This window comes from Micromesistius poutassou (assembly GCF_964030765.1).
Source record: "Micromesistius poutassou genome assembly, chromosome: 13".
Lineage (NCBI taxonomy): Eukaryota > Metazoa > Chordata > Actinopteri > Gadiformes > Gadidae > Micromesistius > Micromesistius poutassou.
The window spans coordinates 4,550,222-4,576,269 of NC_140283.1; the positions used below are offsets into that span (position 1 = coordinate 4,550,222).

The following is a 26,048-nucleotide window of genomic DNA, read 5'->3' on the forward strand; positions in this document are numbered from 1 at the left end:
TGTGTGTGTGTGTGTGTGTGTGTGTGTGTGTGTGTGTGTGTTTGAAGATAAGATAAGATTTGAAGGCATACTGCTATTATACTGGCATAATAAAAGGCCTGTCAGAAGGGTCTGTCCGGTCAGGCCAATAGTTAAAGTAAAAAAAGTAAAAAGTAAAAAAAAGCTATATACATAATTAATAATAATTAATAAGTTATAGACCCAAAGTTGTATTACACAACTGTTTTTTTGTAGTCGTTTAAAATGTAATTTAATTCGTGTTTTACACATTCCCAAATGTACAGTAGACCTACGATCGACGTTATTGGTCATCCTTCAAATCACGCCTACATACAAGTTGAGCTGCAGACGGTCACATGCCGCGCACCGCCACCAGGGCTGCGACCATAAAGCCCATTTGAATCACATAGGCACAGAGCGCACTCACGTCGTTCATACAACACGCACTGTGCGTTTACCACCAGAACCATGGCGCGAGGGAGCGATGGCAACGTGGCGCACCGGATTTATTAACTGACATCCAGGGAGCCCAGACCGGCTGAGGACGTGGTCGGGTAAAAAAACATGAGATTGAACCCAAACTCGGCGTTCTTCATTCACTTGTGCCTTTAGGGAGTAGTTCACACGTCGTTCAGAAGGCAATGCTCGGCTGCTACGGAAGGACCGCCCGTGTGAGTTGAGTGTGTTTCCCAGCACGTTGTTCAGGTTGTGTTGTACAGAGATGAGTGGAAACGAGGGGATCGCCACAGTGCGACAAGGACACGGAGCGTAGCGGGCTTTATCGGGGAGCAGACACGACACCCGGTGTCTTGTGTTCGTCTGCGGGCCAGCCGGTCGTCTTCTGTCTATATCTTTCTGCCATGCTGTGAAGTCGCTGCACGGGAAGGATGCAGGTGAAAAGACCCAGGGACTCGGAGAGGAGCGGCGGGGACGTTCTCCAACGAGATGCCCCCCGTAAGAAGTCCTCATGCTTCTCCAACATCAAGATATTCCTGATTGCGGAATGCGCCCTGATGTTGGCCCAGGGCACCGTCGGAGCGTACCTGGTGAGTGACCCCCCCCCCCTCCTCCTCCTCCTCCTCCTCCTCCTCCTCTCGGAGCCCTCTGGACACTTCCTCAAGGCTCAGTAACATGCATATGATGGTGTGTTTTCACTCGGACATTGACTCACCGTGCTGAATCGTGTGTAACTTTGAGTCTCGGTGTAGAAGTTGAGTTGACAGATAGCTAGCTTGTTTACTACGCCGTGGGTTTGCCGCCACCGAGCCATGGTGACGTGAGGTAACCCGACCGGCCACACCAGCCGGCTCGGTTTCCTCATGGCTTTACCTAACGCTATCTTATCGGATGATCTGATCTACAATGACGTGAAGCTACATCTGCTTTTTTTGTTCAATATTCAGTTAGGCCACTGGAAAAAAAAAATGTGTAGAAAAATTATTATTATATTATTTTTATAGATTTATAGGTAGCTTGTAATCGGTTATAGGTTACCAGCTAAATGCTTAGATACATTTAGATCAGTGTGGTGTTAGCTTTATCTCATCGATATAACATTCATTGGAGGCAGACGTCTCCAATAGGGAAGTTGATAAACAATTATTATACATTTGTTTACATGCATATTTATTTGTAATTGCCTTGAGTATTGAAGTAGTAGTTTATTTAAGTGTATTTAAGCGACCAAACCAAACACGGTATGCTAGAGAACAATGTATTCCTAACCTAAGGATCCATAAAGAAAAAAATATTTGACAGTGTCTATCAGTTTACTGTTTGCACTATAAACTTAGATCCCAGACCTTAGTAATAGATTGAAACAACCATATATGGAGCGGAAAGTCTTTATCTATTCAGCTTCAAGCATCCCACGATGCAAGAATCTTGAGAGTCCGCCCTCCAGAAGATGGATAGCAGTCTGTCTTTCACAATGCATTACAGATACTCATACATGGACTTACACGTGGTCACAGAACAGGCCCTTACTTATCACGCCAGTCCTAATTTACATGGAGCTTCATTTGCATGGACTTGGTATCAGGCCCTGGTGCTGTCGCAGGATGATGACCGAGCTGTGACCCAAGCTGATCTATTGTACAGCATCCATGATTGGATGGTTGGACTTAAAGTGTGTTTCTTGGTTAGCAGGGGCTCTATAAGCTAGGGCCATAGACTCCATGCCCCCTCCTGTGAGCTCCTTAGAAAGCATCTTGGCACCTGTCTGCCCTTTCTCATTTATTATTTATTTATTCATTACCAATATTGGAAATGTCACAAATTATAACTAAAGAGTTAGGGAAAGGAAAATAAACGTGAGTACTGTTGTAATTCTGGTGACACATTGAACCTCAGAAGAAGGGCTTACCCCCTGGCTGCTCAGCTTTGCAGCCGACGCTGCTGGCCACACCTCTTGCTGAGACCTGTGGTAACTGGATTGGATCAGACGAGATCCCCTGTCCTTCTGCTGTTTGTTAACTGCCTCAGCCAGAGTGAATCTGCTTAGGGCCCGAGCTCCAGATTCAACAGGTCTCTTGGCCTGTAGGCCTGTAGGCTTGGTGGTACTGGGACCACCAGCCTTATCGAGACCTAATGAAGCTTTACTTGCAAAAGCCTGCTTTTAGTTAAAAGCTGTACAATTTTTGTATTGCAAAGGCAGGTTGTTCCCATCTAACAGGTTTGAATCCCTAAAGGATCATATTATGACTACCTACCTACCCTCATCATTTCCCCCTTTCAATCTTGATTCAGAATTACTTAATTAATTAAGTTTTTACTTTGAATAAACATATTTCTACTTGAAATCTATAGGATAGCAGTCCGATAAATAATAGCCCTGTTTAAAGCATTCTCATTGAGGCCATAGGAACAGGCCCTACTAATGTAGGGCCAAATATCAAAGGAGGCCTCGTCATCCATGATGTTGGATTACATAACGCTATGATGTCCCATCGTTCATGTTTCACCTCCTCTCTCAGGTGAGCGTTCTGACCACCCTGGAGCGCCGCTTCAACCTCCAGAGCGCGGACGTCGGAGTGATCGCCAGCAGCTTCGAGATCGGCAACCTGGCCCTGATCCTGTTCGTCAGCTACTTCGGGGCCAAGGCCCACCGCCCTCGTCTGATAGGCTGCGGGGGCATCGTGATGGCGCTCGGCGCACTTCTCTCCGCGCTGCCCGAGTTCCTGACGAAACAGTACGAGTTTGAAACATTGCGGACGGACAACGGGCGCGATGTGTGCCTGAACACCACCAGTCTGGAGGCCCAGCTGGTGGAGGATAAAATGTGTGACAACAAAGCCAACACCAACATGATGTATCTGCTGCTGATCGGGGCCCAGGTCCTGCTGGGAATAGGAGCAACCCCTGTGCAGCCTCTTGGGGTGTCCTACATCGACGACCACGTCAAGAAGAAGGACTCTTCGCTCTATATCGGTGAGTGAGACAAAATCTAGGCTCCGATTGAGGGAATTCAATCACCGCAGAAGCACACATTACGGCTCTGTTGGTCATTGTGAAACTGTTTTTATGCTGTGTCGCCTGACACGAATGGCTTCACAACATTCAAAATGTGCCCCAGCCGCTTATGTCCCAAACAATGTGTAACTGCAAAGTGGGCAGATTGGGACCCTCTGTTAATCCTCATTACAGCTGTAATGAACCCTGCTGGCGAGGGCAAACAAGGTAGCGATACGTTAAATATCTTCTCTGAGTGTGGATGCTGAGGAGGCTTTCCATGGTTTAAAATGTGCCGTTCAGAGTGCTTCCATTGCATATACGAAATGACTCGGTGGCCTTTTAGAGATCTTTGTTATTTGTTGTACATAATCTCTCTTTTTCTTTTTTTTTTTACGCGAGTTGTAATGAATAGGTGTGTATGCATAAGCCGTATTCGTTATCAGACAAGCTCAGCTACCCTCTGAGCACATTCGCAGGGACGCGGGGCAGATGCACACCCTGTTTTATGTATTTACACAGCGGTCGTTTACGGGCCGGGGCGTTTTGTCGGTCCAGTGCCGATGTGTCCCTGTGAACAAAGGCAGCAGTGTGTGCTTCTTATCTCAGGTCCAACGCTGATTTGCTCAATTTCTGGTCTTTCCGTCCATTTAATTATATTGATTATATTTCTCTAAACACACACAAAGCATTTCAGTTGGTCAAGGAGAAGAGAAAAAAAATTGGACAGATTGGAGAAATAACCAATCGGCATCAAAATCCATTTGTGATTTGATGCTGGCCCTGCAGCTAGTGGGGGATGGCGTTGTGCTGAAGGGAAGTGTACAGCTCATGATTGAAGTGTGGCAGGCACACACGGGGAGAAGACTGGCTCTGTCCTCCCTGATAAGCAGTGGGGGGAGCTGGGGAAGCAGCGAGCGGGGAGCAGCAAGCAACAATGCGGTTTTGAGTCGCGCTCAGCTGATGGTTCTAATCCTCATGCTGTGGCCGGCGCGTCATGTGCTCGCCACCCTATGAATGGAGGAGCTTGTCCCCGTCTCGGGAGAGATTTGTGTTCTCACTTCACACTCTGATGAAACATTTGTGTTGTTTCCTCATTCTGCATTGGACGGATCATAATATTATAACCCCCAGTGGGCATTTTTCACATGCACAGAAAAAGTGTTCCCACGTGCTAGCATGAATCTGTTCGGCTTGATTCAAAGATTACATTATGTTATTTTGTGGACACAGGTCTCAGCAGTATATAATTAACAATTATTTACCGAAGGCGAAGTGAATAATTGTTTTAGTATATACTACACATGAACACACAAGATAAACAAACAAGATAACACTTTTTGCCGGGATTTATTCGATTTTATTAGCGTGACGAGACGACAGTCATGCGCAATGAAAACAATATCCCAAGTTTGAGATCTCAATCATGGGATATTGCCCAATATCCAGAGATAGCGAACCAATCAAATTGTGCCATCTTAGGAGGTTCATGTGTAGCATATACTCAAAGATGTTATGAAGAGGTATTTGGTGAGGTAACACTGAAGGACTTAAGAGCTGTCCACTGATGACAAACGAGAGAAATTTGACCCAGTGATGGGAGCTGGCACGCACGCACGCACACACACACACACACACACACACACCCTGCAGTAACTTGTGAAATGTATCACTGTGTTTCTCACTCTGTCACTTCTAGATTCAGGCTGGTACTCACCCGCCACATGAGATGACACACTTAAACGTAGTACCTAAGGGCGTAGGTTGGAGAGTAAGTGTTCTCTTATTCAATATTTGATGATGTGGAGGATAATGACATCATCGGGTACAAAACAAGTTCAAAGGGGGATACAAAACATTCTCACCCTCCAGGAATATCAATGATTCAATGCTTCTAATGACACCCATCTGCTCCAATTATGGTTTGACGGCACTGACGTCAATGTATATTTCCCCCCCTGTAATCTGTTATTGTTGAAATCGGAGGCCGGGCTAATCGTCCAGGTAATACCTGTTCTAGGCAGAGAGACGGGGTGGGAGCGGCCGTGGGTAACCGAGCTGCAGAGCTGCAGAGCTCCAGAGCAGCCTGGAGTGGAGACATAATTACAGAGCAGAGCAGGAATGCCAACCGGCCGGCCAGCCACGGGGAACGCTGCGCGGCCCGGGAGTGAACGCGCACACATACCACACACCACACGGCGGGTGGAAAAACAACGCCTCCGCCCCAGTAGCACACAAGAGAGGGAATGTACAGCTGGGTGCTGCCCGCGTCATCCCGCCCCACTGTGTACACTACGCCAGACGGCCTTCCTGCTCTGCCTGAAAACAATGAGAAACAAACCCATTGAAACTGAGCCTGCGCCTTTTTAAAAGGGTCGTCGTATTGTGCATTGGCTTTTAAGTAAACATGTCCGGATTGCTTTTGTCGGTGATTCACGATCTGTGATAGTTGTGACTTTTGTTTTGGAGACTCGTGTCCTCGCCCAAACCACTCCTATGCAGTCAGGAAGTGTTTTGCTGGAAATGCCTAATAAAAAGAGCTGTCCCAGGGCGTAAAACACAGACTTCGCCTCGCTAGATCATCATGTTTTTCACGGTTGTCGTTTCGCCTTGTCTAGATGCGAGCGCCTTGTTTGGACCATGTAAACAAATATGGCTACAGACTGAGCGCCAACCGAATCCCAGTCGGCCGCTGCTCTGTGACCTTTCTCTGTCCACTGCTATATCTGGCCCGTCCCACAGGGCCCTGGGCTGCACAGATACTGTGCAGGACATGCACTCGGCATGGATGTTGCGTGGTACAGCAGGGCCCCCACCCAGCTGCCTGTCATAGCTTGGGAAGCTAGATAAACTACACCAACAGGCTTGTAGTAAATTAGTCCGGGGGGGGGGGGGGGGGGGGGCGGCGGCTGCAAGTTTGAAAGGTGTGCTTAGGGGGGCATGCCTTTTTGTAAAGAATGGACCTATAGGCGAACTTGATGATTTTAATTGGATGATCAAGCAGGAGAGCCGTAGGTAAAGGAACACATCTGCCAAAAATGTGTAGTTGGTTTATTAATTGCAAACCACTAATGGCCAAGAATGCTAGCAGAAAAATGTACTTGATTCCCATTTGTGGAGACAAGTACAAAATGAAGACATTAATGTAATAATAATTAATGTAATAATTAATTAACTAAGTGAAAGATGGACAAATGATCGCCTTTGCATGGTAGACTAGTTGGTGGTTTCCTGCTCTGAAAAACCTTGCCCGCCCACACAAAGCGGTCTAGTCGTGTGTGATGGGAAAACACTGACACGCTTTAACAGATCAGACTGTAGGGAAAAAATACCTTCAGAAGTTAGATGAGTGCACCTGCGAGAAGAAGTGTCCCATAGGAGTTATTACTATTCCTGGCTTTCGCAAAATATTGGCCTGCCACACTGTGGAATATTATTGAAGTAAATTATTTATAGACACCTCAGTGTATAGCCAGTTAGCCACAACATGTTTCTCTGGGCAGGCCAAAATATGACTCTCTATCAGGTCGGTGCCTCACTGACGAGATACACCACTACATATTAATATTTTACAGGTATTCTGAATCAAATCCTGGAGCGTTTTGCTTAATTCAGCCGTGGTGAGAAGCTGCCACCAGGCTGGGCCTTATGAGTAAAACCTGATGGTTGCGGTGGCAAAGGTCTTTGTGATCCTCAAGACACTTGGCAGTGCTCCTCCTGAAACGCTCCGGCTCCTGTCTCGGCACTAGGGCAAGTTTATATAAGCTACTTAAACTCAGCGCATGTTAATGTCATCTTGAAGGATTAGATTCTAAATAGGTCTATCCATCCCTGCTTTAAGCCGCACGCCCAGTTTGCCTAGCAACACCGGCACACCCTCCACAAGAAGTTAAACCACGTTGCAATAAAGGCAATCAACTCCAGCAGCTTCTCCTAATCATCAAAGTAAATTGCAGCCTATCGGAGTATATCCCCCCCCCCCGTCCTTCCATGACAGGATGGATGGCTGCTGATATAGCATGAATCCATCCTCCTGCTGATATAGCAGGCATCCATCCACCTGCTGATATAGCAGGCATCCAGCCGCCTGCTGATATAGCAGGCATCCAGCCGCCTGCTGATATAGCAGGCATCCAGCCGCCTGCCGCAGCCATAGCGGTTGCACTTGGCCAGGTTCCCGGGCCGTGTTCAGGCTCTGATTGGTCCTGGAAGATGGGGGACATAAGGTTGATCTTATAAGGAGGCGATCAAACAGCAGAACCATTGTTTTCCTATGGTGGGGCGCGCCTGCCATGCACTCCTCTCTTGCGCCATGCTCTGTGCTTTTCTAGTGGTTTTCACATAAAAACCATACAAGTCAAATTATATTAACTTTTCAGGACAATGTGCTGAGTCACACGGCTCGTCAATGTCACACTTGGCCCGGGCAGCCAATCAAATCAAGCAAGAGGCGGGTCCTTCCTGTTTTGAAACGATACTACCGTATTTCTGTTTTCTTCATACTGTATTTTGTGAACCCAAAACCTCCTTTTTATGGGCTTTTCCCCCATCCTCACTACATGTGATTGCCCGGTGGCACACGCAGCCCCGCTGGTTCAGTAAATAGTATTATGGCTTATTAGTGTCCCTAGTGCGTTCCCTCATACGTTTTCTATTGTAATGTATTCCATTGATGTTTTGTGAAGTTGTGTTAAATAAACACACTGGGAGAATTTCAGCGTTGCTGACTTTCCACTGTTTCTCACTGGCCATGCCCTTCTTGCAGTAATAATTGTGTACAAAGGGGACACTGGCACGCTTTGCTCAGCCACTATTTAATCTTTGTTTTTTACTCCCTACATATGTGGTGGTCTGCGAAGGCTCTTGATGTCAACTTAATGGTACAACTAATTTCAAAGACTGGGAACCATTGTTCTAATTGGTCAAAAGCCAAGTGCACTCGTCTCCTTAGTAATCAGCTGTTCGTGTTGGCCCACCCTTAATACTTTCCATGGCAAATCACGTGAAGGGATGGGAATCCAGCTAATACAATGCAGAGGGACGTGGTTCACATGCTTTAATGATGATTCATTTATTAGTGGAAGCCCTGTGAAGGGTTTTATCAAACTCCAGCAGGAAGCATGAGTCACGTTCTGTATATGGACGCTCTGTCCCACTATCTAAATACAATCTGTTTTCTGTCCGCACGCTTGAACACATGGTGGCCTTATAAGGCCATAGTGTGGTGGTTTGTTGCTAACATACTTTATAAATGTCACTTGATATGTTTTGGAGTGGTTAATTATTTCAAAGCATTAAACATTGTCTCAGAAATTTCATCCAACTGCGATGGAATACACTAGCACCAACAAAAACCTGTACACACTTTAGATTTCTGATTAATCTTTGGGGCTGCATCCATATACAAAATCTATGCTAAATGATTCATATAGGAAAATAGGGCTACAAAAAACATGTAGACCTATGTTTGAAGTATGATAGTTGAGTCATACAGTTATTGTGACAAGAGGTGGGAAATTCCTCTATGACTTCATAACCCTGAGCGCAAGACAATTTACGTCACTTCAACCCCAACATGACATCAAGTTGACCTCCTGCGGGTGCTTAAATTTAATGTTGGAGTTGTTTTGAATGCAGCATAAGCCAAATTGGGCACAGTAATAGCATGGTGGATTTTAAGAGCAGGGTCTGTAACCATACATTATCACATCACCTGCCAAGATACAGTAAACACACTAGCAATCTTATTTCATCATCAAAAAGACCTAGTATAGTCAATTAAATCAATTAATGGAAAAACGGGAACCGTGACAACAAGCTTCCCTCATGAATCTTCTGCAAACTGTGATAACCTAGCGTTGGCCGAGAAGCTCCTCGCTATAGGTCAACAAGCAGTCACTGTGAGCCTCGCGTCCTCTCTCCAGACGATGTCTGACCAGCCCCCAGTGACCAACACATCACCCGCTGTGAAGCTTGGCCCCGTGAGCGTCCTGATGCTCACGTTTGCCTTTCGCAGTGAGCATCCGTCTGGCCATGGCCCAGCGGCTATCGATTTCCAAATACGTCTACAGCCTTGCGTTGTACAAAACACTCCAGCCATTCAGAGGGATACTCTTGTGAATCCGCTTGCAAGAGAAGCTAAAACATGCTGTCCTCTGAGAGCAGCCTTGCCGGCAGATTTCCGTTCATCTTTTAACAACCTAATTCAGTCTATTTCGGATCAGACAGTTTCCATTGCTTCACTTTCCTTGGGCAGCGCCGTCGGTTTCTCTATCCAGGAGAGTGCTGCACTCCTCCATGAGTGGAAACTCCCTCCCCGGGTGCTGATTGGTCCTTTCAACAGGCTGGAGGCCAGACCGCCACGCAGGCTGGGCTCACCAGGCGGTCCGAGAGGGCCCCGCCTGCTTCATGGGAAGTGATTTTTATTGTGGCAATTTGGGAAGCATCATATCTCCTCAGTGCGCCTAATGGAGAGTGGGTGAGTTACGCGTGGGGAACCAGCTTTGTGGCTGTAGCCTGTTTATTTGCCCGTCCCCACGTGCCAGTGCCCCAGTAAAACACTGTCAACACGGCCGTCTGCGGGCAATCTGGGTCAGGCCCTGTTGCTGCTGATTAAAAAAATTGCCTTTTTTTTTTGTACTCAAGTGGGCAAGGGGGAGGGGCGAAGGGATAAAAAGGAGGCTTGGGTTGATCATAAACATAACATCAGCTAGGTTTCCATATAAAATGCCTGTTTTACTTTGGATTGAGATGCGCAGTTTTCCCATTGGCTCGTTGCGGCGGTCCTCTTCCGAGTATTATGAGCGGGAATACACCTTAAACACTTTACTTTCATTGCTTGAATTTTTATAAACTACTTCTGATAAATGTAGTCATCAACAAGTCAACCCCTGGCCAGCGCTCACAATCAGTGGGATGAACTGTTTACTTTAATCTACATGTGTTTTGGATGCCGTATTCTGTATCTGTAGCCCTTGTAACAGTACTGCATACCGCCTTGTCCGCTATTTCTGGACGGCATCAAACAGAAAGTCACGGCTGTGGAAGGCTCCCCAAGTGTCCTGGAACAGAAGAATGTAATTGCTTTCATTTTGTAATGGCTTCACTGTATAATTGTTACGGGCAACCGCCTCGCTTCCTTCTTTTCCATTTTGTGGAGGACGTCCTGGAGAGACATGGCTGGTCCTCAAGCCCAGGCACCTGCTGGAGGAGCAGTCTGCAGCTGCCTCCCTCCATCCTCCTCCTGCATGTGGTCAATGGGACATCTGTGGGCACTCCAGCAGTGAGCAGTGTGTCAGGCCCTACTTAAGTCCTCCTCTCGGTCTCCCCTCCTACCATCAAATAAAGCTTGCAGTCTTGTCAAAAAAACATCACACTTTCTGTTGGCAATAGGTCACTCGCCTCCCTATACAAATACATCTTAGGGCGCACTCACACTAGGCCCGTACCATACTCCCTGTACCATACTCAAGTACGATTGCCCTCCCCCCACTGTGCCGCTGGCCTGTGTTCACACTGAGTACGGTTGCATCTTGTACATATAGGTTGCGTATCCGTTAGTGTGCACGTGTCGGCTCATTAGCATCTGTACCGTGGCCTGAGCCCACCTCTCCGAAGTGTACTGAGGCCACAGAATTAAACTGTACTTGAGTACGGATGGTGTGTTTACACTAGCCAAACGATCTAGACTTTAGGGGGCAAACGTACTCAGGCACGGTACAGATGGCCTAGTGTGAGTGCGCCCTTAGAGAGACTTCCGTTCGTAATGTGGATTTGAATGTCAAGCAAAAGAAGCTTTATTGTACAATTACGTTTCTTTTAAACTTTTAGTTAGTTTGACTTGGCTATATATCACAATACAACCCTAGTAACATCACAGTCCATATGTAGTCTCATATGGCAACAATGATGAAAGGACATGGAAAGCTCTACCTACCATCCTAGAACAATGAGTGCATCTCAGTCTGGCTTCTGGGAACACAGGCGGATCACTGTACCGGGGCACAATGGGAGGCTCTGCTGGGCTGTGATCACTCCCACCCAATATTTAGCACTCTTTCTTCTCCTCTGACTTTGCCTTTGTCTGCGACTCACTTGCTGACCCGGTGCGGACAGAGCTGTCAGTCGGAAAGAACCGGGCCGGACGGCTGGGATCATCTATCGCCTGTTTCAGAACACGGCCTTCCTGTTTTTGAATTATCATAGTGTTGTGGTAATGCTCTTCATTTGTGTTATCATTGTGTTGTGGTAATGCTCTTCATTTGTGTTATCATTGTGTGATGGTAATGCTCTTCATTTGTGTTATCATAGTGTGATGGTAATGCTCTTCATTTGTGTTATCATAGTGTTGTAATGCTCTTCATTTGTATTATCATTGTGTTATTGTAATGCTCTTCATTTGTGCTATCATTGTGTTATTATAATGCTCTTCATCTATGATCATTGTAATTGTTAATATCACAATATCATCATGTTATTGTCATTGTAACCGAGGTAACCATGCCATACTGTCTGGGCTCAAAAGCAGCTTCTGATTTCCATTGGGAACAGTTCTATTTAGTCTTAAACTATGACCGTGAACTAGATTTTCTATTTTGAAATATCCATTGCAGTTAATCACTGCAATATGTCATTCTAATGGAAGAATGGATGAATTAGGTACATTGCAGTTTGGTGTACTGCTTACTTTTATTGATTCCTGTTTACAATAACTACATTAAAGTGCACAATAGCAATGTATGTATTGCAGTAAAGGTAATCGTTTTATAGCAGTGTAGACATTTGTATTGTTGCACAGCATTGATTGGAAGTGAGAGTTGATGTTCCAGCCCAAGGAGCAGGGACCATGGTAAGATTACAGTAATGTTGCTGCCATTTAGGTTAATGAGGACTTTCTTTCCTTCCTGTTAAAGTACGTGTGTGGACCCCAAGGTTAATCAGTCTCAAAGATTAGGCCTGTTACTATATGTCTGGGTTAAGTAGCCTAATACCAGTGTGAGCTGCTGGACCCAAATAGAAGATACAAAATGTGGCAAAGCAATAGCCTGGAAATCCAGACCCACATCTAGAAAGCTGTAGGGTCTGGTAACGAGTAATGAAAATGGCCTAACTCGAGGGGCGGCACCAAGCATGCATTTGAAAATATCACTGCACACAATTGGATAACACTACGACCAATCAGAAGAATCCAAGGGGTGACTTATCCAGACCAGCGGAGCTAACCAATAGATAAGACTTGCCATATCCTGGCATTAAACAGCAACGCTTTTGGCCCAGCTATATCAGATACACTGATGTGATTGGTTAATGTTCTTGGCCAGGGGCAGCGGGGAGTGAGTATTTTGCTTGTTCCAGGAGTGACTCGCTGAGCAAATTCAAATTGTGCTCTCGCGAGAACTCAACATCAAGTCTAAAATGTGCTGTGTGGCTACGCAGCCTGCTATTCCTAGCAGTCATAACATGATGCTTTTGTACGTGACACCTCAATCTAATGCAATCATATATTTTTTAATCCTGAATCATTTATTGACTGAATACATTTATGTGTATTTAAGGTCGTTGTTATTTCAGGGATGTTTTGTCCGGGGTCAGTGTACCTGTGCCCAGTCACATTCATCATTGCTTTTATGAAATTCTTTAGATGTTCAGTAAAACAAAACCTCATGCACCACAAATTAAAATGATTTACAACCCTAGGTCAATATGTGGGCTATATGGTAAGGTAATTGAAGACAAACATATACAAATGTATACACAAACATATGCAAATTCATACAAATACTCATACAAAGTCTTTAAAGTATCAGTATGCAAAAACATAAACGGATGTCTGAGACAGACAGACAGTTTCGTAGGGCTGTGCATTCGGTTTGTCTCCCAGCTGTCACATTCCTGTATAAAGTTGTGGCCTCTAGTTTCAATTTCTAGGGAGAGCTCACCTGTTCATTCAACGCCATTAATGAGTTCAACCTTAAAGAGTGCTGTTGCCTCATCTCTATACACTCGTCCAACATGGATTGGATCGGTATGGGAAAACAAGTGAAGAACTACAAGGAGGAAATATACTAAGTAATAAACGAAAACTAGGATCCCTGTCGAACAAAGGGCGGAAATGCGCTCAGTCAAATTCAAAGAACTTTCAAAAAACTTTCAAAGGAAACGTGCTGTACAAGTACAACGAACGTGTTTTAAAAGCAGTTTCCTAACCTGCTGTGGTTAAAACCGGTTTACATTGCTCAAATAACTTGATGTGGCCCTGTGTCCGCCCTGAGGGAGCTCTGTTACTGTACTTCTGTACTTGTGCTGCAGAGACAGGGAGACATGAAGACGGGTGGCTTCTCCTCATCCAAGTTGCCCTCTCCCTCGACCCCCAAGTTACAAATCCATTTGTTGTCTAAATGAAGCATTATCCACCGACCTTGCCTGAATTCTAAAGAATACACCTGAAAACAAGTCTTTTTCTTGTTACTTTGGTGTCACACCTCGGTCATACTGTGGTAATACAAGTAAATGGATCTTATTGCTTGCAAAAAGTTATTTTAAACTTTGCCATTAAGTGGGGGGGGGGGGGCAGCCACAGGTGAGGGCCAGCTTGTTGTTAGAGGAATGGCGCCAGTACTTTGCAGCCAGTAAAGCACACAGAATAGTATGCCAAATGTACTATTATGTGTGCTCGAGGTATGTGCGTTTCATGTCAGAATGCCTGCGTGTGAGCGTCTTGGCACATATGTTGGTCATGGGGTTTTGTGTGAGGCTTGAGCTCTTAAAACACCCTGTGGTCGGCAAGCGTTGATACAGAGAGTTTACTGCGGTTATATTTAGTACCTTTTTTTTTTTTTTTTTTTTTTTGTGAAATTATATTGCGCAATTTCCCCCATTGTACCGTTCTCCTCACCACTAAATAATGGTGTGAGTTTTAATGACTGTGAGCGGCGTGTAGCACTGTCTGAGCGATCAGTATTTAGGAGTTGGAAAGCGGGGCTATTGTATTGAGACTCCGTGGCCGTCAGTAGATGACCTTGAACACAGCATCACTGGGCTGGGGGCAGAAGACGAACGCTGACCTCCTCATGGCCTCATGCTGTCTCCTGCTACTCGTCTGCTTCTATGCAGTGTTATTCACCTTGTTCTGTTCCTCTGTGTTTGCCTGGGAAGGATGGTAGGGGTTCATTTCCTGCCTGGAGGTACATCCATGACCGTTTTATTTACATTTTTGGGGGGTTTCTCTTTAGTTATTCCTACATGATTTTTTTTTTATGGTTGAAAATGAGAGCTCAACAAGGTTTAAGGTTTATAAAAACAAAAAATGCCTACGGAAATATACTGGACTTCTTCTTTTGTGTTCAAAAGGCAGGAACTAGTGCAGGGAGAGTGAAACTGCACGTATGTGCTTGTGTGTGTGTGTGTGGCCATCACTTCCTATTCTTTGGTACTTTGGAGGCTTACGATCAACCACAAGCACATAGCGCAACACGACAAGGTGAGGAGCAACAGCAGATGGGCTTCAGATCAGTTAGGTTACTTTTTGTCTGCAAGACGACCTGCATTTTGCCCACAATGTTCAATCAATACCGCAATCAATATCACTGCAGCCACATTGAAATGGCTTTGAACTTAAAAAATAGCCGTCAATTAAACTATCTATTATCTAGTATCTATTGAAACGTTAACTAAAGCATACATTTATAAAAATGTACATTCCCATTGGACACAGGCAGAGTGGAGAGGTGTACTGGTCTGGGCCGGTCTTGTTCAATATTTTAGACTTTGACGTAAGCGAAAGTTAAAGTCGGATGATCCTGATGTAATGGCATTTGAACGGGAGTTGAGAGCCTACTTTAAGCTTTGGCCCGTTATTTAGGTCATGGTTTTGTGGAGCCAGCAGGGATAGTATAGGATACAACAACATTCCCTTGCCTCGGAGAACAACATCTTCTATATTGTTTCACACATTGGTCAGCTCAACTGTAATGAAACCATTAAGAAATGTGCCTGAAAAAAATAAAATCCAAAAGGGCCTCAATGTAATTACAAAACAGTGAATTACATTGAGTGCATACATTGTGAGCATTGTTGGTGCCTTTGGGAATTGCACCTCCTGACCCGGCCTTTTCAATGGCACGATCAATCAGCGAGACAAGGCCATGTAGTAGATTGTGAGGTCTATTTGAAATCGTGTTGAATACACGATTTTCTTGATGTAAATATTTACCAAGTTAAAGTTTGTCAAACCAGGACTAGGAAGTAACATGCATCTAATAGGAAATACGTTGGTGTTAATGTTGACACTTAGACGGACTGCTTAGCTCGGGGTTTTACCTCCCGGGCTAAAGGCACCAGTCTTAGACTGTTAGCAATCACCCAAGATTTCACAGGCCCTAATCCTCTTACACGCTGTACCTCATCAAAATAGACTTCACTTTACTGCACTCTCCAACTACTCCCATTCAAAGCCCCTCTGTTTTCATTTTTTTCCAATCTATTTGATGATGTTTTTGGCCATCCCTACTGCAATAAATGGAACCTAATCATGTTTCTTCTTTTATGTATTTTATAGCCATGGTCCAAAAGATGGCTTGCATAAAGGGAAAGATTGAGGATAATGGTTAATTGCTAATTACAGAAGGTCGGTGAGTGTGGTTGTCAAAATGACTAAATTTGTGCAGATTTAAGGAGTGTTATATGTATTAAGTGTTTCTAGTCTCTATTGCTATTACACATAGAGTATTGTGATGGTTAGTTCCTCTTTTCCCTTTTAATTACATAATATGTCTCTTTAGTTGTTGGTCTGAATGAGCATGTAGAAAATGGCTTGTGCTGTGGTCTTCGCTGTACAGATAGATACACATTTAGGCAGGGTTTCAATTCATATATAACTGGGGGAGGGAGGGTTTAGGTCGGAAGGTCAAATTATTTGTCGGCTGCAGTTTCATGTAACCAGACTGATTTGGTAAAAGTATGCCTCGTGTCTCATTCCAGCCACATGTTTGTTCCCAATGGCCACCATCACTCACGGTTTACAATTGGGGTCTCAGAGCTCTGCACAGGCATGGTTTATAATTCAGTGATTTATGCTTTTTCCACTCATGCGAGCTCTGTCCTTGTGGTTTTAAACCGTCACCCAGACTTCAGAAGAAGGGATGCAACACTGACTATCATTTGTGTCTAACACTTGCTTCGTCTGTCACCACCTGCAGCCGTTTGTGACGCGGTATGAGGCGGTTGTTGGTCCTCCCATGATGCTTTGTGTCCCGATGCTCTTGTTTGGCTCAGAGGATTACACAGGGCACTACTCGGAGCAGGGTAAACACAGGAGTACACACACACGTACACGCGCAAACACACAAGCACGCACACGAAGATACCAGACACAGGCGTACAGACAGAGGAATACATACCCAGGAGTACACACTCAGGAGTACACACACAGGAATACACAGTTCAGACATGAGTACACACAGAGGAATACAGTACACACACGGAAGCACACACAGAGGAAAACACATACACAGGGGTACACTTAGAGGAGTACACACACACAGGAGTACACTTAGAGGAGTACACACACACACACAAGAGTACACACACACACACACACACACACAGGAGTACACGCAGGAGTACACACACTGGAGTACACACACAGGAATACAGTACACAGAGGGTTGTTGGAAATTAACTGCTTGGTCTTTTGTATTGCATTATGTTTGTGTTGTTCAACACACAAACAGATGAGCTGTACACACATCATCCAACTGTGAAATACGATTATGGTGCCTTTATCGAGAACACGGCCAATAGTTGTTGTAGTACATTTTATCAGCGCTGAATGCAATCCCATTCAAGATATTTTTCCTGAAGTTATCTGCAGTACTATGTAATAACAGTGAGATGATACATTGAGTGTAGCCGGTCTGTGTCTTTGATAATTGTATGTTATGCTAATCGTTACATTTAATTTTGGATCACCATGTGAACCCTAGATCTGCCTACATCTTAGCCCCGTCATATTGAAGAGCAGAACAAAACATACTGTGGAACCAACTTAAGAGGTTGTTGCTGTGCATTGAAGGCCGTCTCAATGTAAATCATTCTTCAAATGTGGCCTGGGAAATGTCAACATTTCAAGGACGCAACCGATGTAGCCTTCTGTCACCCACAATCCTTTGCACACAAATTGTACAAAATGTTTTAAATGTTAAAAATGCCCTCCACAAGCACCTCTGCAGAAGTCCTTTTCACCTTCCAACTTATCGCAAGGGGCTTTTTATTTTGCAATTGACCTTTTATGGTGACTCGCGGTAGCTACATCCTAGTTGCAGCGTTTCAGTTTTGTTTCGTGGGTGAGGAGCATTCGTAGGACAGTGCAGCCCGCGGTGGACCTGCCTCGGCCACCGCTAGGCTCTGGGACAGCTGCTGTTTTTAAATGGATGCAAATTTTAATTCTATCACTTCCTATACCAATACAGACTTAATTAACCATGATGACCCAAATCTTGCCATAGCACACAACATTTTAGAGGAGGTATTTATTTGAAGTGAACATGTGAGTGGAGGCCATTCATCTGTTTACTATCGTAAATAATATGAGACTAAAAGGGGTTGGTCAAAATCCACCTCAAACAAATGAGTTAGTGGGGTTCTTTGTTCTTTTTTTGTGAGGTGCAGCCCAAGTATGAATGGGAAAGAGGAAGAGAGAAATTAGATCGTTGTCAATGCTTTTTTTTGCATGAATTGATTAACTCTTTGTCTACAACATGTCTACAACATGACCACAATAATGGCACCTGCCAAAAAAAGTATCCGTAGAGAAGACTATTGATTTTATAATTATGAAAAGTCAAACATTATTAGCATCTTTGAAATCAATTTGAATTTAAACCAAAATTGAAATAGAAAAATAGTTGATTGTCTGTCAATCAACTATTGACTAATCATATTGACACCACAGAAAATAACCGTGTAACAGTTGAAATGAGGCAGGCACATAGTGATACTTATCTCATCATCAAAGTGCGCTCCAGGTCAAGGATGAGAAGGTATCCCACCCTCTCATGTATACGCAGGCACTTTCAATCCAGCTTCACAGTTCATACATGAAGGGGTTCTTCAGAAAAAGAGGCTTGTCATCATTACACAAAATAGCTGCTAGATAAAAATGTGTGGGTCTGGTTGGAATGTTTCTCTTGGCCTGGGAATAATCATGCTTACTTACACAGCTGACCTGCAAGTCATGGGTAGAAGGAGCTGTAGATGCTAGGAGAGGTAAACAAGTCAGCTCCAAACATCCTCCTGATAGTTCTTTGACTTTCAGTCTCAGGTCATCTAGAAGCCAATGCAAACTATAGACGAATAATTCACTCACATTGTCTTACTGTATTGGTTTTGGCTTCTGGTCAACAACGTCCACAATCACAAAATAGTGGGAGAAATGCCCGCTCCCCTGTGAGAATATTTAATACCATTGATGATATCAAATTACTTCCCTTTTTGCAATAAAGCCATGGCATTTTAAAGATCTGAGTTCTTCTCCACATGCAAAGACCTACAATAATGTACTTTGTTATCAGCAAGGGCACAGAGATTTTGATGACAGCCGTGGGCAGAGAGAGAGGGAGCGTGAGGAGGGAGGGAGAGAGAGAGAGTGAGAGTGAGGAGGGAGAGAGAGAGAGCAGAGGGAGAAAGGGGGGGAGAGAGCGAGAAGAAGGAGGAAATGGGGAGAATACATAGAGAGAGGAGATGGAGAGAATAGGAGGGAGAGCCGAGATGGAGTGAATAGAGACGGGAGATGGAGAGAATAAGAGGGGAGATGGAGAGAATAAGCAAAAGGGGAGATGGAGAGAATAGAGAGGAAATGGAGACCACAGAGGTAGAGAAAGAGTGGGAGGGGGAAAGAGGAAGGCGGCTTCTAGAACCACAATTTGCCCTCATTGGCTGTGGACAAAAGCTAAATATCATTTCTTGGAAGGTGATTTCACTGTTTCCTTTGGTTGTTTTCCAGCTAAAGGAAACAGAAAGCAATTGTGTTGTTGCTATGAGAAGACAACATTCACAGTTTCCAAGGAGGCAGAGTAGAGCGCAGTCCTAATTCGAAACACCACAGGCGCATTAGCAAGTCAGATGGAGACTGCAGCCGTTTACTGTTAAACTGCCCTTAGGTCTACTGTTGGTGTCGGGTAGTCCCCTCTTTAATGGTGTTGCCTTTATGGCGTGCTTTGATTGTTCTCATCCTAACTTTTAAGTTGCTTTGGATAAACGCATCTGCTAAATGGCTACATGTAAATGTAGCCTTGCTCCATTTGTCCGAATTTCTATGCCGTGGTTTTGTCTATGATTGGACATGGTGCTGCAATGTTTTAAATTGTTTGGCTGTGGAATTCACTGCATCAAGGCGGTAGGGCCTCAGGGTACGACAAAGATGCCCAGGTCGTGATTGTCAGCCTATAGGGGTGACATTAGTCAATAGTGGCAGTATGTCGTAGTAATGGCTGTGCTGTAAACGAGGAGTAGGTTACATACCCCATACTATCCCTGCTTTCAACAAAACATAATTGATATGGGTGTGTTTTGTTCTCGCTACATGTGTGAGGTTCAGTTGGGGGTCAATACTACACTGTACACAAAACTAGATACAACTCCTATGACTTGGGCTCTATGTATTCTCTCAGTTACATTTTTGCGGTTATCATTCATTGGATCCCCCAGATTCTGCGACATCTGCTGACGTTTTAAATGGTGCTAATACGGTTAGCCACGCCGTGCGGTTTGCCCGAGAGCAGTGGGGGTCAAATCAACGGCCGCCAACACTCACTGGCTTTCAGCTTTCAACCTTCAAACCATGTCTCGTTTGTGCTCAATGGCAGCGTGACTGCATCTAGCCCTGTTCAGACAATGGCAACAGCCGACTTCCTGGTGGCTCTCCTCATTTGAATGATGGTCCATGGTTGAGCTCAGATGGCCATGCAAAGTGCCTGGGAGAGGGACTAGGCTCGTCGGTCTGTGCTGTTTTTTAAATTGTGATTTGCAACCTTATTAGTTGGGATGTCATCTAGCACCGGGCCAGACTCCTCACACTTACACCACTTTAATGGGGATTTGCCGTCGTTCAGCAAAAAAAAATTCTGCCAGACAGTTTTTTGTGAGTTGTAGCCAGGCTAATTTAAAAAAGAATACTGTTCTTCTCTTACTCAATGTTCTTCCTTATCTGTTTGAATATGCAAGTACTTGGTATTCTTAGACTCTTAGGCTCCATATGGTTGAGAGACACACAAAAATCTTAATGGCCACATTCCTTGCGGTCTTGTAATTGATATGTTTACATTGTAGCTACATAATGCTCTGGTCTTCTTCAACCAACAAAACCAATCCTGCAACATGCCTTGGCCTTCACATGTCCTTGAAAAATGGCCTTCTGATTGTCTGTCACTGATTATGGTGTCTGTTTAAAAGACCAAAAATGAATTGATTGTCCAAGTTGTACACTCCTGTATGACATGCATGATGGATACATGCAATGTCTGTTCAATTGTCCTGGGATTTGTTGTTGTTGAATGCTTGATAGCATAGTTGTATCTTTGTGAAAATAGAAGACTTTGTATTGCCGAATCAAATAGTTGATTATTAAATTAAAAGGAAAGTGTGTGCAGGCTAACCAGGACAGAATGCTGCAATTATAATCATAGGCTTCGTTAAAAGGATATGACCTAACAGTCTGTGTGTGTGTTGTGTGCAGGGATCCTGTTCTCCACGCTGGTGTTCGGCCCGGCGTGTGGCTTCATCCTGGGCTCCATCTGCACCAAGTTCTACGTCGACGCTATCTTTATCGACAGCAGTAAGTGATGACTTCCCCTCCCCTTCGCTCATCTCGCCACTCAGCCACTGCTGCGGACGTGATCTCAAACTGGGTGTGAGGCGGTTGATCTAATCAGTGTGGTTGGCCCCCTCTCCCCCCACTTCCCCTCCCGCTTCCCCTCCCCAGGTGAAATGGGCCTCTACCCGGAAGACCCGCGCTGGATCGGGGCCTGGTGGGCGGGCTTCCTGCTGTGCGGTGCCTTACTCTTCTTCTCCGCCCTGCTGATGTTCGGCTTCCCCCAGTCGCTGCCCCTGCGGGACGGCGAGGACGGCGGGCAGGAGAGTGAGCAGGCCATGCTCTCCCCCACGGGGATGAACACTGAGTACCAGATGCCCAAGCCCAGCAGCAACGGGGCGGCCGGCCACCATGAGCCGGCCAACAGCCCCACCTGCTGTCAGCAGCTGAGAGGTGACACTGGGGCCCTGGGCGCACTGCGAAACAAGTGTTTATCAATGAGTCGTTCAACCAATGGACATGCAAATGAATACAATGAGGGGTGGATAATCTATGATCCATTTTAATTTGAATAATTCTGTTATTTGTGGTTAATGACATTAGGTCATGTAACTCTTTCTTTAATTGATTAACTAGCTCACAAATAATATAGAGAGTCTCCGTTATACTTGTTTTAATCTCAGAGAACTAACTAACTATTCAATTCCAGTTACAAAAAGAAGAGACTAATGAAAAATACAGAAAAGATGTCTCTTTACATGTACCGATTGCAAGCCTGGTATAATAGTAGAGCAGAAAGTGAGTCTTAAAGATGCCCATACCTTCTGCACACCGATCTCACCTGGCCGTCCTTTTCCGCAGTGATCCCCAAGGTGACCAAGCACCTGCTGTCCAACCCGGTGTTCACCTGCATCACGCTGGCGGCCTGCATGGAGATCGGCGTGGTGGCCGGGTTCGCTGCCTTCCTGGGGAAGTACCTGGAGCAGCAGTTCAACCTCACCACCACATCCGCCAACCAGCTGCTCGGTGCGTGCGGCGACGGGCACTCATGCATCACGCACCCACTCACACCTCATGAATGGTTGCCGTGCATGAACGGCGAGGACAGTGATGTTATCAGGGCCTTCACAGGCACCTCATCACCCCTCTGTGAATGAAAGGCTCTGCATGAGTGCGTTAGACTGGGTAGCCCCGCTCATTCTGCCGGCGATTTGAGTTTGCCCTGCAGAAGGGTCTGGAGAAGAGCAATGCATTTCTTTCTAGATTCTATATGTTTTTGCGGGAGCCAATTGCCAAGCTGGCTTTTCCCCCTGGCACGCTATTGGCTGGTTTAACACAATGACGACAGGGAAGCGACGGCAAGCAACCAATTGTGTGCTGAAGAAAATGACAGCAGCTTCCCCAGACCAACGTGCAATCTACGATTGAGCTTGGTCTGGCAATAGCCAGGCTATGAGTGCGTGGGACCCGCCGGTCCACAGCGGCGTCGGGGCTGAGCGGAGACACCTAGCCCTGTCCCCCGCTCCTCACAAGCAGCGCATCACAGGAGTCATAAGTACCGCTGTACGGGTGGAGGTAGCTTATAGCTTATCGTCCTCCTGATCACATGTGCTGAAAACATTTCAGCCTGAAACTCTAGCCATACACTGACTGAGGGCATGTTTAATGAGAGCATGGCCACGGGGAGAGGTACAAGACACTGCCTGTCTTGAACGCAAGCAGACAGGTTTTATGGAGTCAGAACGGAGGGAGGAGTGCACAGCACAGGGCAGTTTGCCCATGTTGGTCAAATAAGAGGAGGAGGCACAATGCAGTGTTCCCATATGAGGTCATGTATGTGTCAGTTCCATTTGGCAGAGATGACCGTGTCGGCTTGCTAAACTCACACCAGTGTTTCCCAGACATAGGCCAATGTGTGGCGCTGTGCCACAGATTGAACAACGAGCGCCACAAATTGATTCCGCTGTTTATTTGTCTATTTATTTTTACTTGAACGCGATTTTTAAATGTAACTCCGCCAGCCCGTAATCGCACGTCAACAATCCCGTCCGTCCACCCGCAACCCAAAATTCCCCCCGTCCGCCCGCAACCCAACTTCCCACCCACCCCCCTCAGCAGCGGTTTTAGGCACAAGCGAAAAACGTGACAGACGAGAAAGAAAATGAACCGCGCATTTTCTATAATCGCGCCTCCCCCCCCCCCCCCCCGTCAAGAAATCCACCACACATTGCTACCTGGTCTGTGGAAAACACTGCACACTGCAATCAGACCTGTACACAGTACGTCAGTACGTGCGTCAGTCATTTGGTCCCAGTATATCACACTTAAGCCGACCACACACCGCCGCCGAAGCGCTGTGGTGCGCAGTTTCCACGCGTCGAACGCCGCCCCTGGCACCAACAGGAAGCGTCGCACTGCAGCACCGTTGTGGTTATGTTTTGAAAGCAGCAGATGAACAAACCTAGTTGGTCTAGGCTACCATAACGTTATACCAGCGGGTCAAGGCGCCGCTGGTGTGGGCTAGTACGTCTGAAATAATGGGAGCGTTCTTTTTGGCGCTGCACTGCGCCAGCGGTGTGTGTTTGGCTTTACACGGTGTCATAGATACACTCTCATACATGTTCCTGGCCCGCCCTGCTGCAGGCATGACTGCCATCCCGTGCGCGTGTCTGGGGATCTTCATGGGCGGCCTGCTGGTGAAGAAGCTCAACCTGTCGGCCCTGGGAGCCATCCGGATGGCCATGCTGGTCAACCTCATCTCCACCGCCTGCTATGTCTCCTTCCTCTTCCTGGGCTGTGACACGGGCCCGGTCGCGGGCGTGACCGTGCAATACGGCAACGAGTAAGGAGCACGTACACACACACTGCAGCCACTAGGGGGACGGTAGACGGGCACCCATAGGAGAAGGCAGGATTCACAGCACTTAATCCACCCCCAGGGGAATAAGGGATTCATGTTGATATTTAATCATTTCAGTATGGTGCTGATTTTCAAGCCTGAACTAATATTGAGAACACTTCAGAGATACATCTGCCAACATGTCAACATGCCTAACATTATCTATCAACTATATTCATCCACTTCTGGTACAAAAAGAGAGACACCTGCGCTTGTTCAGCGTCCACCAGCGGAATAACAGCAGGCTAACGTGGTTGATGCGTGACTGACAATTGGGAGTCTTCCTTCTGCCCCCAGGACCCTGCGCTCAGGGCATCGACCAGACGCCCAGTGCATGCGTCACTGCAGCTGCTACACCTCCACCATCAGCCCGGTCTGCGGCTCCAATGACGTCACCTACCTCTCCGCCTGCTTCGCCGGCTGCAGCAGGATAGCCGACCCAGACTCCCCCTCCGGCCTCTCCCCAGTGAGTGCTTCCTCCCTGCGGGTCGCTTCCCTGATCCTCCCCGTTTACGGGACATGTTTTTCCTTGGCGTGAACACTTCGCTTCTTGGCTGAACGGCGGTCTGGCTCCACCTAGAAGGTGGTGTTGGAGTATTGAAAGGATGGCTCTGGGTTGGATTTGTTCAATGAGTCCTGGCAGCCTCAAAGTTAAACCCGAAAACAATTATTCACTCTTACAGCGTTATCACACGCAAGGGCTATCAAATGGAAATCCTTGACACTAAACTAGAGGATTAAATTTCAGAGAGTACTACTGTACTCCCAATGTGCTAACTCCTTTGAGCATCCGCTGTTCAATTCAGTGAATTAAACAAGAACATTATCAGTGGAGGTCTCTCCGTTTCCCATGACACTGTGTTTGTATGTGTGTGTGTGTGTGTCTGTGTGTCTGTGTTCCAGAACCTCACCGGGTGCTCGTGTGTATCCAGCGACCCGGCGCTGGCCTGGGTGATCCCGGGGAAGTGTCCCACGGCGGGCTGTCAGCAGGCCTTCCTCATCTTCCTCTGTGTAATCTGCGCCTGCAGCATGATCGGCGCCATGGCCCAGACGCCCTCCGTCATCATCCTGATCAGGTACCGCCCGGCCCCCAGAGCGCACACTGCGGAGCCACTCTCTCTCTCCAGATACGTCACAACACACGGCTCTCTGCCCGGGGGTCTTCATATGCCTGCAATGCAATGCAAAGAAAACCTGAATCATAAATGTATTAAAGGTCCCTCATTTTGTTGTTCTTGAAGGACTGTGAGCCCAGAGTTGAAGTCGTATGCCCTCGGAGTCTTGTTTCTTCTGCTTCGACTGATAGGTAAGCAGCACTTCATGTGTTTATAGGATATTCATCACTTACAAAATAATTAGAGAGATGTAATATCTGTGCTTTAAGATTGTTTCTTAAGAGGCCGTTTTTGGGATGACTTTGAATCTATTATCCAAATGTAAATACATTTGACTAAAGATATTGATTAAATGTCTTTCTGGGATACAAAGGAATATTTGCATCAGACAAAGTCACAAAGCTAGAACTAAGGTCAAATTCAACCTCACCTACCTTTTAATCATAATCTACAGTTAGAGAACACATTGATATGCCGGAAAAGGGATTAAGCAAAAAGTATAATTATCTGCCCCTATCTTCCCTTAAAAGGTTAAACAATAATTTAAAAATCCCTTCTAAGATAGAAATCCCTTCTAAGATCTTCTGAGAAAAATGTCAAGTATTGAGATGAACTGCTCTGCCAACTGAAAGGTTCCCAAATACTGCCCTGAAATGTGGAATATGGGAACGAGAATGACGAAGACCAATACTTGGTAGTCTGGAATAGTTTTCCATAGTGTTACGACTGGCTCAGCAGGCGCAACAAAATATGGAGACAGACCACAGAGTTTATATCC

At 45.8% G+C, this 26,048-nt stretch overlaps 1 protein-coding gene across 1 annotated transcript in view; it reads left to right on the forward strand.

Annotated features, from left to right (window-relative positions):
- The first annotated feature begins 446 nt into the window (after window positions 1-446).
- Window positions 447-26,048, forward strand: part of slco3a1a (solute carrier organic anion transporter family member 3A1a) — a 28,345-nt gene continuing 2,743 nt past the window's right edge. The window contains exons 1-9 of the mRNA XM_084477704.1: window positions 447-1,046; window positions 2,976-3,429; window positions 21,182-21,280; window positions 21,428-21,709; window positions 22,118-22,282; window positions 23,900-24,098; window positions 24,453-24,621; window positions 25,059-25,231; window positions 25,397-25,461. Of these exons, the coding sequence (XP_084333830.1) occupies window positions 888-1,046; window positions 2,976-3,429; window positions 21,182-21,280; window positions 21,428-21,709; window positions 22,118-22,282; window positions 23,900-24,098; window positions 24,453-24,621; window positions 25,059-25,231; window positions 25,397-25,461 (1,765 nt within the window). The 5' untranslated portion in view covers window positions 447-887. The remainder of the gene's footprint in view (window positions 1,047-2,975; window positions 3,430-21,181; window positions 21,281-21,427; window positions 21,710-22,117; window positions 22,283-23,899; window positions 24,099-24,452; window positions 24,622-25,058; window positions 25,232-25,396; window positions 25,462-26,048) is intronic.